This window comes from Rutilus rutilus (assembly GCF_951802725.1).
Source record: "Rutilus rutilus genome assembly, chromosome: 9".
In the NCBI taxonomy this organism is placed as follows: Eukaryota; Metazoa; Chordata; class Actinopteri; order Cypriniformes; family Leuciscidae; genus Rutilus; species Rutilus rutilus.
The window spans coordinates 20,735,094-20,753,586 of NC_140223.1; the positions used below are offsets into that span (position 1 = coordinate 20,735,094).

Sequence of the window (18,493 nt, forward strand, 5' to 3'; positions counted from 1 at the left end):
ATTACATTTTTAGAAGATTTTTACTTTAATCCCTCGCCATAGCAAAACCGTTTGAGATATTTATTATCCATTCACAATTTAGCATATTTAATGTAGTTTCATCATGTTGAAAAAGTTTGGTACGAATAAAATAAATAGTTTAAGAGGAGTGGCTAAAAATTCAGAGGCTGATTTTGCAAAAAAATTCACATTCAGACCAAAATATCTGACTTCCTGATGGCCAGAGCTATTGAATGTAAATTAGAAAGTTGTCCGGCTTGATGAGAACAATATACAAACTATTTTTTCTTTACTGTAGTTAAAAGTAACCCCCCCACTTTTGTCAAAAGCATGTTGAAAGTGACACACTTCCTGCTGCCAGTTGGTGGTGCTATAACTTTGACTCACAATAGCTACATCCATCTGATCGGCCTCTTACCACGAACACACTGCTGAAGTTTCATCAAGATCAGTTAATGTATGCAGAAGTTATTCCACTTCCGTGTTTCTCTTTTCTCGCCATAAATTCGATTCCTCGCCACAGCCAAACCGTTCGAGATATCAAAAATCCGTCCGCAATTTAGCATCCTCAAAGTCTTGACTACATGCACACCGAGTTTGAAGGGGACACGGTGAATTTTCTAGGAGGAGTATTTCACATTCCACAGCAAGCGTTTTCCAAACAACCCATAATAGCCGACTTCCTGTTGGGCTGGCGTAAAACTTGACCGGGGTAAAGTTGTTCGGCCCGATGAGATCTATATGTGTACCGAGTTTCATATTAATTCATGCGAGCGTGTTTGATATATGGATCAAGTTTTAGAACCCCGTTCAAGGGGGCGCTGTTGAGCCCCCCAGCCACGCCCGGGTACCAGCTTCAGCCCGGCCCTGATGGCCGTGGGTTCTGACCTGTGTGCAAAGTTTCAAGAGTTTTTGAGCATGTTAAGGACCCCAAAAGCCCCTGAAACCTTGATTAACAATATAAAAGCAATAGTCAAATCCCCCCCCCCCCCCCTCCCCTCACACACACACAGACACAGAGAGAGGGAGAGAAAATTCTTCAGAAAATCCACATTCAAACCAAAATATCTCTCTTCCTGTTGGTCGGAGATGGTTAATGTCAATTAGAAAGTTGTCCGTCTTGATGAGAACAATACACATACCAAGTTTTGTTGCTGTTGATAAAACTAACCGCCCCATTTATGACTAAAGGTGGCGCTACTGAGCCCCTCACCACGCCCGTTTCTGAAACTTTGCACATGTCTACGGGCTAATAAATGTGATGTGTCTGTCGAGTTTCATCCAATTTCAAGCATCTTAAGAGTCTCAAAAGCATCCAAAAAGAAAATTAAAGTTTGATGCGTTGCCACGGCAACAGTATCTAAGATATCAATAATCCTTTCACAGGTCTACATCTGCCGTGTGTTTACATTATACAGATAAAGTTTGAAGCAAATCGGGTAAAAATAAGAGGGTGATTTCAAAGCATTTTGAAAGTGACACACTTCTTGCTGCCAGTAGGTGGCGCTATAATTTTGACTCACAATAGTCACATCAATGTGATCAGCCTCTGACCACGAACTCACTGCTGAAGTTTTATCAAGATCCGTCAATGTATGCAGAAGTTATAATACACTTCCTGTGTCCCATTATTCGCCATAAATTCGTTTCCTCGCCACAGCCAAACCGTTCGAGATATCAAAAATCCCCTGGCAATTTTTCATCCTCAATGTCTTGACTTCATGCACACCGAGTTTGGTGCTGACCGGGTGAATTCCCTAAGAGAAGTGTTTCAAATTCCTAAGCATGCGTTTCCAAACAACCCTAAATAGTCGACTTCCTGTTGGGCTGGCGTAAAACTTAGAGCATGAAAGTTGTGCGGCCCGATGAGATCTATATGTGTACCGAGTTTCATATTATTACATGCAAGCGTGTTTGATTTATGGACCAAGTTTTCGGACCCTGTTCCAGGGGGCGCTGTCGAGCCCCCCTGCCACGCCCGGGTACCAGCTTCAGCCCGGCCCTGATGGCCGCGGGTTCTGACTCGTGTGCAAAGTTTCAAGAGTTTTTGAGCATGTTAAGGGCCCCAAAAATGCCTAAATAGTCGTAAGAAAAATAATAATAATAATCCTACCGAAAACAATAGGGCCTTCGCCCTTTCAGGGCTTGGGCCCTAATAATCCTACCGAAAACAATAGGGCCTTCGCCCTTTCAGGGCTTGGGCCCTAATAATCCTACCGAAAACAATAGGGCCTTCGCCCTTTCAGGGCTTGGGCCCTAATAATCCTAACGAAAACAATAGGGCCTTCGCCCTTTCAGGGCTTGGGCCCTAATAATAATAATAATAAACAGAGCAATTCCAAGAGGGTCCTCACACCATCGGTGCTCGGGCCCTAATAATTAATTTCAAAATAATAAAATAACAAAATTAACAATTACTCCTAATTATATTACTAATAATTATTATTCCATAAATGTTGGACTAATTAATAACAATAACCATTATTATTGTTATCATAAAATAGTAACCAATAAATAGAAAAAAGAATTATCTTTTATTAATTATTATTATTAATTATTTATTAACACACACACACACACACACACACACACACACACACATACAGTGCTATGCATAAGTTTAGGCACCCATACTAAAGTTGACTAAAAAGAGGAATAAAAAATCATCTTTTGGAAATTGAACTTAATGCCTTAATTTAAAAAATTAGGAAAAATCCAACCTTTAAGGACACCAATTTTCTTTGTGAATGAATAATGTATCGTAAATAAATAAATGTTCTTCCTTAAAATACAGGGTGCATAAGTTTGGACACCCCTATGTTAAATTCCCATAGAGGCAGGCAGATTTTTATTTTTAAGTATTTAAAAAAAAAAAAAATGTTAGGATACTATGCATCCTGATAAAGTTCCCTTGGCCTTTGGAATTAAAATAGCCCCACATCATCACATAGCCTTCACCATACCTAGAGATTGGCATGGTTTTATTTCAGTTAGCCTAAAAGCTAGTTTGATTTGCATTGAGAGATGATCTTATGGAAAGTACCCCATGCCAGTCTCTAGGTATGGTGAAGGCTATGTGATGATGTGGGGCTATTTTAATTCCAAATGCCAAGGGAACTTTATCAGGATGCATAGTATCCTAAAAATTTTTTTAAAAAAAATACTTAAAAATAAAAATCTGCCTGCCTCTATGGGAATTTAACATAGGGGTGTCCAAACTTATGCACCCTGTATTTTAAGGAAGAACATTTATTTATTTACGATACATTATTCATTCACAAAGAAAATTGGTGTCCTTAAAGGTTGGATTTTTCCTAATTTTTTAAATTAAGGCATTAAGTTCAATTTCCAAAAGATGATTTTTTATTCCTCTTTTTAGTCAACTTTAGCATGGGTGCCTAAACTTATGCATACATATACATATATATACATATACATATATATATATATATATATACATATATATATATATATATATATATATATATATATATATATATATATATATATATATATATATATATATATATATATATATCTAGTAGATCAATAAACAATTATGGGCACAAAATCTATTCAATCCTAAGAGTAGACAACTAAAGGAGTTAAACTAGTTTGACAGAGGCCTGTGATGATAGTCTTAGGAGGAACATGACTGCTTTCCTGGATGCAGATCAGGTTTGGTCTCAGACTCTAAAAGATTTCACCAAGAATAATCACTACTGACAGCGAAAGTTCGTCCAAGACTTTGCCTAATCCGCTTTAGGGAAATTGGCTCCGTGTGTTTGAGCTGACCGCTGATTCATCCTGGGTTTCACTGTTCAGTGATTACAAAAGACAAAATATATACTGGCATCCATGTAACAGCAGTTAATCAAAGTCTGACAGCAAATTGTAAACATTTTATTTTATTTTGCGTGCAACTGAAACGCATCCTGTAAAAATCATTCAAAGAGCTCCTTTATGTTGGAGAACCACTCATCCTAACATAATAGGAAATAAAAAAGCCAGAGTCAGAATTTAGAATGAGTATTATCTTTCTTTGCAGAGGAATAATTCTGAACGCGCTCTCGCTTCCCGCTGTAATTTTGAAAGGATGAAGGTCACCAATGCAAAGTGGCTGGCTGCTCCTTTCAAAGTGAGAGACAAGATGATTATGTGTAACTAAAGCCACCCACACGCCGTAAGACGAAACACTGTGCATTCAGGGTCAGCGCTTTTTTCACCGGATTATCTCTCTCTCACACACCAGCGACATGTCAGACAGACACATACAGCCTTTCTTATTTTGTGTGTGTTCCTCTCACACAGACTCATTCATTCTCCCTCTCACTTGTGTTTTTGTGTCTTTCACTCAGAGTGCTGATTTGATGAAGTGTGTTGTGGATACAGCGCTTTGATGTCCATAGTGAGATCTGATTGGCTTGCTTGTCTCGCTTGTCTCCTCCTGTGGTTGGCCGTGTTTATTCAGCCTGGCAGCCACAGGAGGCGCTCTGCTCACGGCCACAGCTCCTCGCCTGCTGACCGGCATCTGAACCCGCCTTCTGTGGGAAGAGGACGAGAGATTATTAAACTCAAGCAAACTACAACAAGACAGAAGGTCGATTCTTGTATCTGTTGTATTGGTGCACTTTACACATTTAACCACACGCTAAGTGCAGCAATTACAAGATATTGCTCCTTTCTGACTGAAGTTGATTCTGCGTAACGGAGAGAAACAAGATGAAGGATGAGTCTTAAACTACTTATGTCAGTTTGCAAAACACACACACACACACACACACACACACACACACACACACACACACACACACACGATGATCTAAAACAGTCGATGATATATCTCACAGTTTTATGATAAGAAAATCCTAAACCTATCCATCACAGAAACATGTGCAAAACACAAGTTTTAAATAATGAAGGACCTCAATAGCAACCTGTGTGTTACATCAAGAGTGCAGCCACTCGTGTTTTATAATTTAATTTCATAATCATTAGTCATTTATGTAGTTGTCATTTGATTGATAATTTATCATCCAAGTGGACTGGTGGTGGTTGAGGGGAGATCCCCTGATATGATTGTAAAGCGCTTTGGGTGTACAGTGAGTACATATGAAAGCGCTATATAAATGCCTCATTTTTTTCATTCTATATGATTATTTGATTTATATCTTAATCACTTAATCATCATTTTATTATTGTTATTCATGTTTGTCATTTTATGTTTTTATATTACTTATTATTCCAACTATTTCCTTGCTCTTGCACTGCTTGCTATTGTCGTTTAAGCTTATGATTGTATTTCAAGGGATATTTTGAGAGATAAGAGAATGTCTCCATTTCAAAGTCGATGTTGTGAATCAGTAATTTTGAAACTTATGCTTTAATATAATTAATCACTTGCTGGATTTGTACTGGTAAGACAAAGTCTGTGCATTGAACATTCAGATTACATTTGAGCATTAAAACATCCAGAAAAAGTCTGAGCATTAAAACATATGCAACTATGATTATTCAATAAACTGATATTTTTATTATTATCATTTCATCTCCTGCTTCTGCTCTTCCCTGGCTTTCTAAGTCAAACTCTCAGGCTGACAGAAGACTGGTAATAAGAGTTTGGGTATCAGGCAGGCTTTTTGGAAAAAAATATATATAATGGTTTCAACAAAAATATTAAGTAGCACAACATATTTCAACATTGATAACAATCAGAAATGTTTCCTGAGCACCAAATCAGCATATTAGAATGATTTCGGAAGGATCATGTGACACTTGAGACTGGAGTATACTGTATGCTGAAAATTCAGCTTTGCGTAACAGGAATAAATGACAATTTAAACTATAATAGAAAATTGTTATTTCAAAATTGTAATAATATTTCAGAATCTTATTATTTTACTGTATTTGTGATGAAATAAGCCTTAATGAGCATATGATACTTAAAAAAAAATCTTACAGACTCCAAAATTTAGAATTTTATTTACATATTTAATTATCTCAAGTATGATATTTCAATGGAAATGATCACTGTTAATAGTTATGTGAGGCATGAGAAACTTAAAACATTAACTGTAACAAATTTAAACAGTTTCAGTCTTGTGCGCTTGGCTTAAGGATTGTATCAGATTGTCTGACAAAGAAAATAATAACACTGACATAAGCTTTTCCTGACATTAAGCATATTAACAAAGCAGCAGAACGCTAAACTGTCCAATTAACACTGACCCTTCAATATTGTAAGACAGGAAAAAAAAATTTAACACATGCTGCTGCTTTTCAACGATGAGCCATACAAAGCTTGATAAACATAACACAGAACAACACTCCCATAAGACTCTTCTGATGGTGTGTTTTAGTGCAGAAACAGATGCCTGGATACTCTGTTAGTGCTTCATCACTAGGTGGCACTGTTATATAATACCGTATTCATTATAGCATACATCAATGTCAGAGACTGTGGTTCTCAAACTCTGTTTCTTACATATGCAGATTAAACTCTGAATATTGTGTACCGTTTATTAAAATCTGTCAGTGGTGACCAAACTACCAGTCAGAAGTAATTCTTTATTATTAATATTTTAGAATAATAGTTGAAGGGGGTGTATACTGGAATGCACTGCTGCTTCAATGAATACAGTGCCCTCCACAATTAATGGCACCCCTGGTAAATATGATCAAAACTGGCTGTAAAAAATAAATCTGCATCGTTTATCCTTTTGATCTTTCATTCAAAAAATGTGCAAAATTCTAACCTTTCATTGAAGTAAAAGAATTGAAAGTGGGGGTAAATCACATTATGAAATAAATGTTTTTCTCCAAAACACGTTGGCCACAATTATTGGCACCCCTAGAATTTTTTACGAGTAAAATATCTCTGAAGTATATTCCCATTAATATTTACCTTTTTTAGTACACCAGGGTGACTAGGAACATGAACCTGTCCAGCTATGACTTCGTGTTTCACAGGAGTTTAAATATGAGGAAACACAAAGGCCAAATCCCCTTAATCATCACATCACAATGAGTAAAACCACAGAATATAGTTCTGATGTGCAGCAAAAGATTGTTGAACTTCACAAAATAGAAAGTGGCTGTAAGACAATAGCTAAAGAATTGAAAATCCCAATTTTGACCATCAGGGCAATAATTAAGAAGTTCCAATCAACTAAAGATGTTACAAATCTGCCAGGAAGAGGACGTGTGTCTATATTGCCTTAATGGATGGCGAGGATGAAAGTTTGACTGGCCAAAGACTCTCCAAGGATCACAGATGGAGAATTGCAGAGATTAGTTGAGTCTTGGGGTCAGAAAGCCAAAAAAAAAAAAAAAAAAAAAACCCTACATCCCCACATGTTGTTTGGGAGGGTTTCAAGAAAAATCCTCCTCGCTCATCCAGAAACAAACTCCAGCAAATTTAATTGTCAGACATGACTGGAACTTCAAACGGCACAGGGTTCTGTGGTCAGATGAGACTAAAAAAATAGCTTTTTGGCAGCAAACACACTAGATGGGTTTGGTGAACACAAGGATAAAAAGTACCCCATGTGTACAATTTAATATACTGCTGGATCTTTAATGTTGTGGGCATATTTTTCTGCTGGAGGTCCTGGACTTCTTGTTCAGATACATGGCATCGTGGATTCTATCAAATATCAACAGATAAAAAAATCAAAACCTGACGCCTTCTGCTAGAAATCTTATAATGGGCCGTGGTTGGATCTTCCATCAGGACAACGATCCAAAACAAACATCAAAATCAACACAAAAATTTGTTGCGGAGCACAAAATGAAGCTTCTGCCATGACCGTCCCAGTCCCCTGACCTGATGAGTGGGCTGAACTGAAGAGAAGAAGCACCAACATGGATCTGGGAATCTGAAGGATCTGGAGAGATCCTGTATGGAGGAATGGTCTCTGATCTCTTGTCAGGTGTTCTCCAAACTCATCAGGCATAATAGGAGAAGACTCAGAGCTGGTATCTTGTCAAAAGGAGATTGCAAAAAGTATTTAATAAAAGGGTGCCAATAATTGTGGCCAGCGTGTTTTGGAGAAAAACATTTATTTCATAATGTGATTTCCCCCTCACATTCAATTCTTTTACTTAAATGAAAGGTTAGAATTTTGCTAATTTTTTGAATGAAAGATCAAAAGGATAAACGATGCAGATTTATTTTTTACAGCCAGTTTTGATCATATTTACCAGGGGTGCCATTAATTGTGGAGGGCACTGTATGCAATGAGTGATTATAATCAAGGTATTAATCAGTATGTTTCCTTTTAAAAATCAAATGAGTTGAATGACTTCTCTGGAGATTTTACTTTGTTATAGAAGTTACCAGTGTGATTACTGAAATGTTCTTTTCATGTATTCTTTAATGTCTGTATTTGATATCTGAATGCAGTAACAGTGCTTGCTTATTTATCCCGGCTTCCAGAAATGAAATATGGACTTGTTTTGTGTTTGAGAAAGGTCTTCAACGTGTTAAAAGATATAGGGGTCATTGAAGCCAATAGTTTAAGGGTCCATTTCTTTATTAAAGCCTTACTTTCCAGTTAGGCTAAAGTGTAGCTCTCCTTGAGAGAAAGAACGCATTATCTTGATGTTTTGAGACGACTCTCCTGTTTATAGTTAGACAGAGGTGTCAAGTAACGAAGTATGTACACTTCGTTACCTTACTTAAGTAGAAATTTGGGGTATCTATACTTTACTGGAGTAATTATTTTTCAGACGACTTTTTACTTCTACTCCTTACATTTTCACGCAATTATCTGTACTTTCTACTCCTTACATTTTAAAAATAGCCTCGTTACTCCTATTTAATTTCGGCTTGTTTTCATTCCGGCTTGTCGTCGTTAAAAAAAAAAAAAATTGGCCAATTACACAAACGGTTTAGATCTGAGTCCCGCCTCCTGAATACACATCGCTAAACTGATTGGCGTTGTGTTTTCTTTCTAACTTGTGAGAGGCTGTAGTCACATTTGGTTGTGCGAAGCGCCAAAACTCCTCCGAAGGAAACCTAGATGTGGTAAGCGAGGGAGAAATCGGGGCAAATCGCGAAAAAAAGAGAGAGAGAGAGAGAGCATTAATTGCATTTTTTTCCTTACATTACTTTTACTTTTATACTTTAAGTAGTTTTGAAACAAGTACTTTTATACTTTTACTTGAGTAAAAAGCTTGAGTTGATACTTCAACTTCTACAGAAGTCTTTTTAAACCCTAGTATCTATACTTCTACCTGAGTAATGAATGTGAATACTTTTGACACCTCTGTAGTTAGAGCCTGGCCAAATCCAACCTTGGAAAAGCTGTGTGTCAGTGTGTGTGTTAATCTTCTTGGTAAGGAACAGGCGGCCTATGAACTCCCGTGTGAGTCTTGAAGCTGACTACTGCTGATGAAACCGCAAACTATCTTCAGTAAAACTTTTCTTCAATTTATTATAATTCTGACTCCGGGTCTTTTTTCAAACATCTGGTCCTTGGGTCCTAAACTGTTACCCCCTAACATAGTTAAAGCCACCAAACTAGTAAATAACACAAACTGAAGTAAAGGAAGTATGTACAGAACAAAAAGTTAAAAATAAAAATAAAATTAACACATAGGCACAAGTTCAATATTTATATTAAATGAACTACATTTTATTACTTTTAACTATAATTGTAATCAGATTAAATGTTTTAAATATATTAAAGGACTACATAACTTTAATATAATATATAATGGCCCACTAGCGGTTAAAAAAAACAAAACTGCATTTTGCAGAAAAACATTGTTTTGGTTGTGTTTTGTCTCTGCGTGACTGTGCGGATGAATATGACCCTTCACAATAGATAACGCTTTACAATGAACTCTGTTAGAGAGATTTATCTGTTCAATAAAATACCTTGCTCACCTGCTGTCACTTTTACAATATTTCAAATCCGTCAGTTCTTGCCATCTCTGAAAAGCCAAGAAAATGTTGATTCTCGTTTTATTACAAGCTCCTATTACAATTCTCTTCTCGCCAGCAGACTCTCCTCTGTTTGCTGTTTTTTACAAAAGGGTGATTCCCCAAGGTCGGTATTGAGCTTGTCTGAGTTTATTATGAAATGTTAGACAAAAATAATGTTTTCGGACATGAAAGCATAGATGTTAACTTTTGTTTTGCTGTAAATTAATCACGAACACTAAACTGCCCATAATGTAAGCCACTGGGAGACTGCAGATGGCTGTCATTCACTGAATTGCATTAACAGAAAGCCAGTTAATATAAAGATTTGTAATAAAAGTATTTTTCTAAAATTCGGTTTTTAATAGTATTTTCGTACCGTGACCGTGGGGGCGGGAGCGTGAGTGATCTTACTAGACCTGAGGCAGAGGGTTGTGAGAGAACGGCGTGAGGCCAGTAGCGTGATTACTACTGAGCGACACCTGCGCGATGCACCAGTCTCATATCTCTCACAGAGGAGCTTTGAAACCATAAAAGGAAAAGCGACGACAGTGAAGGACGAGAGAGGACCAGGCCTGGATTTTATGTTGTGTTTTGTTTATCTTTTATTATGTGTGTGTCGTCCATGAGGGGCTGCCGCCTTTACTTTCATTTTGTGTTTGTTTTATTATTAAAAGTTTGTGAAAGTTCGCCGGTTCCCGCCTCCTCCTTCCCATAACAACAAACCTCGTTACAGTCTCATTCTAGCTTTTGATTGCCGAGGAGGACTAGAAAGGAAGTCTCGGTAGAATGCAGCCTTCCATTTGAGAAACACCCTTTATGGATATGATAAGACACACATGGGTGAATGACGCAAGTACGCAATTTCCTGTAAAAACCATCCCGCCCTATTTTGGAAGTAGGATTGATGATGTATTGGCTCGTTTAAATGTTGTAAATTTTGACCAAAAAAAGTTACATAGTGTAACTTTAATACAAATAAATGTATAATAAAATAGTATATATAATAATAATAATAATAATAATTAATGCCATTAAACAAGGATATAAATGCAGCTAAATAAATTATATAGGGATCAAAAAGTCAAGAGATATATACATAAGCATTATTTCACTATTTATATTTATTTATAAAATTAACAAATTTTATATCATTTTAATCATATATTATTTAATATTAATAAAATATAAAAATAATATAATAAAATAGCAAAACATTAATAAAAATGTTTTACATACAAAACATTAATAAAGATGCAACTCTACAAATAAATAGTTTTTGTGCAAAATAATTTTAAATATTTTAATATTTAATATTTTGTTTTTTAATATTTTATTTCTAATACTACTGTAAATAACAGTAATTTCTGACACACACACCCACACACACAGTGTGATTTTGCCAAGTAAGACATGTTCCTGGATCAAAATATTTTGTCTATCCTGGAACAACATTCCTGTCCCAAAATTGTGTGAGCCTAAGCCTATCCCTAACCCTAACCCTTCCCCTGATTTTAGGGATAACTTGTGGGTAGGGTTAGGTTTAGGCCCTAAACCTAACCCTACCCACAAGTTATCCCTAAAATCAGGAGGAATTGATAAGCCTAAACTGTAAACTTGTCCCTCAAATCCGATTGGTTGCTTGGGTTGTTGTTCCAGGATCAACAAAGATGTTGATCCAGGAACATGTTGTACTTGGTGAAATCACGTTCACCGCACACACACACACACACACACACACACACACACACACACACACACACACACACACACACACACACACACACACACACACACACACACACACACACACACCTGGGTGGGTTTGCGTGAAGGTCTTTTTGGTTGGTTGTCTGGGTGATTAGGAGTCCAAGCCCCTAGGCTCTGATTGGAATAGAAGTCCATAGGATACACTTCCTGCCACCCCACCTGCTGCAGCGCTACTGCTGCCTGAAACAGAGAGAGATCTTTAATTAAAGACAGCTGACTGCAGCATCAAACACTGTAGCTACAAACCAGAGGAACGGCGAGAATCTTGAGAAAACAACATGGCAGTGCTGCCAACAGCTGACGGGTCGATACACGCATACGATATGAGCGCAGTCGAATATCAAGGGAGATCTAGTCAAACACGACGCTTCTCATCTTAGAGGCAAAGTCACATGACTCTCATACCGCAAAAAAAATACAAAATAAATCTCCCGGGTGGCTTCTTGTATTACTGATGCGCAAAGATCTCCCCCACTGGCGATATGCACAGAGCAGAGACTCTGAGACGAGGTGAGATCCATGCTGTTCCATGTGACCTACAAATGCAGACGAATACATTAGAGGGCCTCTAGAGGAATGCAGGACTTCCTTGTGCATGTGGCTACATTACATAAACTCCAGCAGGATTTCACCAGTCAGACTGAGCTGCTTATATGAATAATCAATGCGCCAATGTGTTCGTCTCCGCCCGTGGGCACGTATACCCACTTCACAAGCGAGGCACGCTGTAACGTACGGCTCTAATACCGTGGGAGAAATGACAAACGCCCCTGCCTCCGGTGAAGGACTGTCTCTCTCCACTGACAGTACAACAATACCTCACAAACAAATTAATCTTCATAAATCTCTCTTAAATAGCCTTCAAAACCTAATACTACAGTCACTCGCTTTTATTGACTGGAAAAGAGACAGTCGGGAAGTTCTGGCCTGAATGTTTTTCTGTGAAAATTGAGGCTTCTGAAATATAGAATGCATTTTATAATATAGACTCTTAACCCTACATAGAATTATTATTATTTTATTTTTTTAATTTTATAAAATAAAAATATTCTAGAAAGAGATTGCAGAAATGTCAGAGCTTTGACCAAACTACTAGTCAGAAGTTTGGACCTACTCACACTTTATTTTTTATTAATATTTTAGAATAATAGTTAAAGCCATCAAACAAGGAAATAACACAAATGGAAGTTAAGGGAATTATGTAGAGACCCCAAACAAACAAAAAAAGTTTTTTAATAATTTTAACCATTATCTTTAACTATTTTAACTATTATTAAAATTATATAAAATATTTTAAATGTTGTATTGATAACAAATAAATGAATAATAAAATATAAAAATAAACATATTAAAAATGATATAATATTATATTAATAGTTAAAACCATCAAACGACAAAACAAATGGAAGTAAAGGAATTATGAAGGGACCAAAAAGTCAAGAAGACTTGAACACTATTTCACGATTTATATTTGTTTATAAAACTAACTAAACTTTAATCATTTTAAATAAAAATGTAATAATATTGAATATTATGAAATAATATAATAATTTATTAATAAAATATATCCTAATTAAATGAAAAGTAATACAATAAAATATTAATAAAAATAAACATTATTATTATACATATAATAAACAAATAATTATATTAATATAATGTATTCATTATATTCTTATTTTTAAAAAACATAATATTAAATACAAATATATACATTTTTGTGTGAATATAGTCAATTAGTCATCTGGAAATTTAAAACGGTGAAAAAAAAATGTTTATGAGATAAAAAAAGATCTAGGATGAGCATTTTACTTACTATGGATGTGCTGCTAACATCAGTCTTTCGTTCTCTCTTCCTCCATCCATCATGTCCTTATTAACCCTGGCACATCCATCCCTCTTTCACTGGCTTTTCATCAGTGCTGTGCATAAGCTACCTTCTAATCCCTACACTGACATGAGAGGCAAGTGTGTCATTGACTATAAATATAACATGACACACACTGAAAGTTACTGCCTTCTCTCTCTTTCTTCACACTTCACTTTTACACTCCCTGAAGTCCTCTCATTTCTTTCTGACTCCACAAAAAGAGCAAACACAAGTCTGAGATGCATAAAGGTGGCAGTGTCTGAGAAAAGCTTTACTATGAACTCCATGTTCAGATATTTAAGCAACCAGGCTGGGCAGAAACGCTGTTACACTATATCAGCATGTTATTGCTGCATTCTAATGTATTCTCATAATACCATATTATACGTTTTTACACCAAAATGCACTGAGCTCCAGCGTGGGCCAAATGGCAATGAAAATAGATTATGGTGACGCACAATATCAGAAGCACATATGATTATGCAGTGCTACAATATGGCTCTATTGAGCATTGTCATTTTTCACTAAGAGATATGATGCCATAAACTCAACATAAATGATCTTTTACTGGAACAGTGGGCACATTGTCGCTATAGACCGATATATTGGCCAGGATGATTAATAGGCTGATATTTAGTCATTTTGAGAGGCAATGGCAGATAATGTCTCGGTTACATATGGTAACCCTCGTTCCCTAAAGGAGGGAACGGAGACGTACGTCGGACCGACTAATAGGAATCTCGCTAGAGAGCCCAATCTACTTCGAGTGAAACTAAACGAGCCAATGCACATTGGCGTGCAATCATTTGCATCAGCTGTTCAGCCACGCAGCGCTGTTATATAATGAGCAGCAGGTGCAATTGCACTTCAGTTTTTTGCTGGGGAGCCGAGCCGATGAGCTGGCTGCCCCAGCGGGTCGCAGCAGATGTGGCGATGGGACGTACGTCTCCGTTCCCTCCTTCAGGGAACGAGGGTTACCATATGTAACCGAGACGTTCCCTATCATTCATTCACTCTCGATGTACGTCGGACTGACTAATAGGAATACCTACCAAAGCGCCACAGCTGCTGCACCCCATCTAGCGCCCTGTGCAAGCCTCTACCCCTTCTTGCCTGAAAGGACGATAGGAGAGGGCTTACACAGAGTGTATCTGTCAAAGTTGTTCCGTGATAACCCATACAGTGAGATTATTGAATAACACTGGGAAAGCGTGCCCTTTCTATGGAAGGGGAACGCTGCGGAAACCACATTCTTCGAAGGAGTTATGTGGAAAAATACACATGGACAAGCCCGAAGGTTGTACTGCATATAAATACAGGGTTACTTAGCCCAAGGGAAAGACACAGGCTTCGATTAGGAGCAGCCGTGGAAGGGTACACATATGGGATCCCCATAGGGTCACATATATGGAACCCAGCCTAGACCTGGTTCTCAAGGATTCAACAGATAAAGGCCTGGCACCGGACACTCCGCCATGTCCGGGCCGAGGCTGTTGGAGGACTCACAGGTTTTTCCCTCTGGAGCAATAAGGGTGCACAGTAGGGTGCAGCAAGCCGACAGAACCGGGCCTCTCAGTGCTTCCACCCGTTTAGGGTGAGAACACGGGAGGAGACCGGGTCTACACGTAGGCTATAAAATCTAGCTAACGTGTTACGTGTTGCCCAGCCCGCAGCTCTACAGATATCTGTTAGCGAGGAGCCACGTGCCAGCGCCCAGGAGGATGCAATGCCTCTCATGGAGTGAGCATGCAACCTGAGCGGGCAGGGCACACCTTGTGCTTGGTAAGCCAAGGCGATGGCATCCACTATCCAGTGGGCCATCCTCTGCTTAGAGACAGCCTTTCCCTTCTGCTGGCCTCAGTAACAGACAAAGAGCTGGTCTGAGGTCCTGAGACTTTGAGTTCTGTCCACGTACAGACGCAGGGCGCGAACGGGACAGAGCAAAGCCAGGGCTGGGTCTGCCTCCAGGGGCAGCGCTTGCAGGTTCACTACCTGGTCTCTGAAGGTAATGGTAGGATCCTTGGGCACATAGCCAGGCCGGGGTCTCAGTACAACATGGTTGTCACCCGGCCCGAACTCTAAGCATGATTCGTCGACCGAAAATGCTTGCAGGTCCCCTACCCTCTTGATAGAGGGCAGTGCAATCAGCAGCAAAGTCTTCGAAGAGAGAAGCTTTAAGTCTGCTGACTGCAAAGGCTCAAAGGGGGCATCCTGAAGTGTTCGAAGCACCAGGGAAAGGTCCCAAGAGGGAATGGAGGGGGGTCGAGGAGGATTTAACCGTCTCGCCCCCCTATGGAACCTGACGAACAGGTCGTGCTTTCCTACTGATTTGCGATCTATGTGATCGTGATATGCTGAAATAGCGACAGCATGTACTTTGAGGGTGGAGGGAGACAGGTTCCACTTCAAGGCGTACGCATTTCTCGTGGACGATGTCCGTGCAAAAGTGATGGTGTTAAGTACCTCTGGGGTTAAGTTACCTAGAACCTCCGTGTCCCGTCCAGGGACCAGACATGGAGTTTTCAGAGGTCCGGACGCGGTGCCATAAGGTGCCCCATCTCTGAGTCAGAAGGTCCGTCCTCAGAGGAATGGGCAAGGGACGGACTGTCACGAGGAGCATGAGTTCTGGGAACCAGGTCCGGGTGGGCCAATAGGGAGCCACCAGAAGGACCTGCTCCTCGTCCTCCCTGACTTTGCACAGTGTCTGCGCATGTAGGCTCACCGGGGGAAACGCATATTTGCGGAGGCCCCGGGGCCAGCTGTGTGCCAGTGCATCAGTGCTGAGTGTTCCCTCGGTCAGGGAGTAAAACAGGAAGCGGCTCAGAGCGAGACGTACTGCTAGCAACTCGAGGCAGTTGATGTGCCAATGCAGTTGAGGGCCTGTCCACACCCCTGATACTGCATGCCGTTGTACGTGGCACCCCAGCCAATGGCAGAGGCATCTGTGAAAACCACAGCATGCCTGGACACCTGTTCCAAGGGCACTCTTGCCCGCAGGAACGAGGGGTCTGACCACGGGCTGAAGGTCTGGTGGCACGCTGGTGTGATTGTCACCCGGTGAGTGCCGTGATGCCACGTCCATCTCGGGACTCGGCCGCGAAGCCAGTGCCGAAGCGGTCTCATATGGGGCAGCCCGAGCGGAGTTACCGCTGCTGCCGCTGCCATATGCCCCAGGAGCCTCTGAGAGAATTTCAGTGGGACCGCTGTCCTGCCTTTGAACGTGTTCAAGCAGTTCAGCACCGACTGTAGACTGAGGAGTGGCCCACGAGGCACTCAGGAGGTACGTCGGGGGAGGCACTTCAGTCTGCTGCTGACTGCAGAGAACTGCTCTTCTTAACAGTGTTGCTGAAAAGGCCACCTTGTGAGATGGGAGCATCGAGAAAGTGTACTTTGACGACCTCACGCACCTCTGCAAGGACAGCCAGGTGCGCTTCTGGACCACCAAGGTGGACATCGAGGGCCTGCGCTGTGACTTGAGCACGGTCAGTCGACAAGCGCAACTCAATCCTGGCTCAGAACTACCCTCGTGCAATAAGAGTGCCTTGCCCTCGCATGCAGGGCAGAGGTGGCCTGCCAGAGGCACAGCCACCCCACCATTGAGGGTATTGAGAGAGGTAAAAACTTATGCAGAATTTGGCACTTGTGGCGTTCCATATTTTGGCACCAATATAGCTCCATACTTCTAAGTTTTCAATGCACATCCGAGAAAGACCCAGGAAAGCATGGCTGTCAGCACTGAATCTGATTCAGCATAAGTACACACACTATTACAGTGGGAACTCCGCATCATCCTCATTTCCAGAACGAAACAGCCCCTCTTTTTGATGCAGCAATCGACATCTGCCCTCAGCTGGAGCCCTGAATGAAACGCTAGGTTCACTCCAATTTTTTTATTTTTTTTTGAAGGACCAGCAATCCCATCCAGAAGCTGCACAGCTTGTGATGTGCTAGAGAGGGAGGGGCCCTGGGGGGTTGGTTCCCCGAAAGAGAAGCCCTCAGCTCTCAGATCACCCAAAGCTATTCTACTGAAGTTGACCTCTCCTAGTGGCCACCAGGGAGGGCGCTACAATGGAGAATAGACAAGGGGACCAAGCACCTAGAGCGCAGAGCGAGCACTGGGTTGCCGTGACAACCGGCGCTGAAGCCCGGCAACTCGACGGCACACGACACGCTGAGGAGGGCACAACCTGACGCTCTCGTTTATCTCCCAGAGTGTCGAGCAGACCTGCAGCTGTGCTTTTACACACAAGCAGCAGCTGGCCAACAACAGAGGGGACTCAAGCTTTCCGGAGAAAGAAGAGTCAACCGGCGTGCCGACGTAGTCATGTTCCCGTGCGAAAACATGAACCACCCACGAAAACCCCGTCAGTGAGGACAGGAGACGACCGCATCCAGAAGCACACAGGTGGAATGTCATCTTTAGAAAGACGTAACTCACACCCATGTAAGCTCTTTCAGGGGAATGCTCTCCTTGGTACTGAAGCACGCAGGGGAACGGTTGCAGTGGACACAGACAGGAAATGTGCAACCTGTCGTGTGGTGTCTCTCTTCACGGCGGTCTTACCAGCCCTAAGAACGGCTATTCAGCGCTCTTGGCGCACCGTTACCAGCTGTGAAAACAGCCTTTTTGTTTTGCTCAGTAACACAAAAACAAAAACAAAAGACAGAAAGAAAAAGTCGACCCCGCTGCCGCGCTGTATCGCCCGCACCAGACACGAGAGATCCTCCTGAAGAGCTTGCTCGTTGTTTGATCACTCAGTATATTAAACAGCATCGAAACGCTCGGCTCCGAAGCAAAAAGCTGAAGTGCAATCGCACCTGCTACTCATTATATACCTGCGCTGCGTGGCTGAAGAGCTGATGCAAATGATTGTACGCCAATGTGCATTGGCTCGTTTAGTTTCACTCGAAGTAGATTGGGCTCT

At 40.5% G+C, this 18,493-nt stretch overlaps 1 protein-coding gene across 2 annotated transcripts in view; it reads right to left on the reverse strand.

The window, feature by feature from the left end:
- Positions 1–3,883: 3,883 nt before the first annotated feature.
- Positions 3,884–18,493, reverse strand: part of dph1 (diphthamide biosynthesis 1) — a 119,774-nt gene continuing 105,164 nt past the window's right edge. The window contains exons 11-12 of one of the 2 annotated variants that reach the window (XM_084418285.1): positions 11,744–11,878; positions 3,884–4,544 (exon numbers count right to left, since the gene is read on the reverse strand). In XM_084418285.1, the coding sequence (XP_084274411.1) occupies positions 4,464–4,544; positions 11,744–11,878 (216 nt within the window). In that variant the 3' untranslated portion in view covers positions 3,884–4,463. The remainder of the gene's footprint in view (positions 4,545–11,743; positions 11,879–18,493) is intronic. The other variant, XM_084418286.1, reaches the window with a different exon arrangement.